The sequence below is a fragment of the Empidonax traillii genome, unplaced genomic scaffold, assembly GCF_003031625.1.
Source record: "Empidonax traillii isolate 1590-97213 ecotype Southwest subspecies unplaced genomic scaffold, ASM303162v1 scaffold375:size1330703, whole genome shotgun sequence".
Lineage (NCBI taxonomy): Eukaryota > Metazoa > Chordata > Aves > Passeriformes > Tyrannidae > Empidonax > Empidonax traillii.
Genome location: NW_020955568.1, coordinates 72,683 through 73,884, shown reverse-complemented (window position 1 = coordinate 73,884; position 1,202 = coordinate 72,683). Strand labels below are relative to the sequence as shown.

Here is a 1,202-nt window from a genome sequence, read left to right as displayed (position 1 = left end):
ATTAAAAGATAACAAAACTTTTATTATATCCCCATACTTTGATGACAGAGAAAGCAAAGCCACTCGTGTGATTGGGATTGTTCACCATGAAGATGTGAAACAGCTATACTGCTGGTTCTGCTGTCAGCCCAATGGAAAGATCTATGTATCAAATGCAAAAATTGATGTTCACTCAGATAGATTTGGATTCCCTTATGGTGCAGCAGATATAGTTTGTTTGGAACCTGAAAACTGTGATCCAACACATGTATCAATCCATCCGTTTGCACATGGAAATATTGACCAGCTGCCAAGGTTTGAAATTAAAAACCGCAAGGCTGAGCCCTTTTCTGTTGACTTCACTGTGTGCATCTCTGCCATGTTTGGAAACTACAACAATGTCTTGCAGTTCATACAGAGTCTGGAAATGTACAAGATTCTTGGAGCTCAGAAAGTGGTGATCTATAAGAACAACTGCAGCCATCTGATGGAGAAAGTCTTGAAGTTTTATATAGAAGAAGGAACTGTAGAGATAATTCCCTGGCCAATAAACTCACACCTCAAGGTTTCCTCTAAATGGCAGTTCATGCAAGATGGGACACACATTGGCTACTATGGACAAATCACAGCTCTAAATGACTGTATATACCGTAACATGCAAAGGAGCAAGTTTGTGGTTCTTAATGATGCTGATGAAATAATTCTTCCCCTTAAGCATCCAAACTGGAAAACAATGATGAGCAGCCTTCAGGAACAAAACCCAGGGACTGGCATTTTTCTCTTTGAGAACCACATCTTCCCAGAAACCATCTCTACTCACATGTTCAACATCTCGTCCTGGAATACTGTGCCAGGTGTTAACATATTACAGCATGTTCACAGAGAGCCTGACAGGAAATATGTAATCAATCCCAGGAAGATGATAGTTGATCCGCAAAAAGTGATTCAGACTTCAGTCCACTCTGTCCTACATGCCTATGGGGACAGTGTGAATGTTCCCGTGGATGTTGCCCTCATTTATCACTGTCGGAAGCCCCTTCAAAGAGACCTTCCCAGAGAATCCCTTGTCAGAGATACAATCCTGTGGAGATACAACTCATCATTAATCATGAATGTTAACAAGGTGCTATCTCAAACCATACTGTAAGTTCAAAAGTGAAGTTAAACCTCAGTTTGAAGGAGGGAAAGTGGAGAGCAATCCTTGCTGGGGGGGAGGCAGAGGA

General features: G+C 41.5%; 1 protein-coding gene across 3 annotated transcripts in view; it reads left to right on the top strand.

Moving 5' to 3' along the window:
• Positions 1 to 1,202, top strand: part of LOC114061995 — a 17,222-nt gene that overhangs the window by 6,808 nt on the left and 9,212 nt on the right. For all 3 annotated transcript variants that reach the window (XR_003572283.1, XM_027892985.1, XM_027892986.1), the window contains exon 3: positions 9 to 988. Coding sequence is in view for 2 of the 3 variants with exons in the window: in XM_027892985.1 (XP_027748786.1) it covers positions 9 to 988 (980 nt within the window). In the remaining variant the exon portion in view is untranslated. The remainder of the gene's footprint in view (positions 1 to 8; positions 989 to 1,202) is intronic.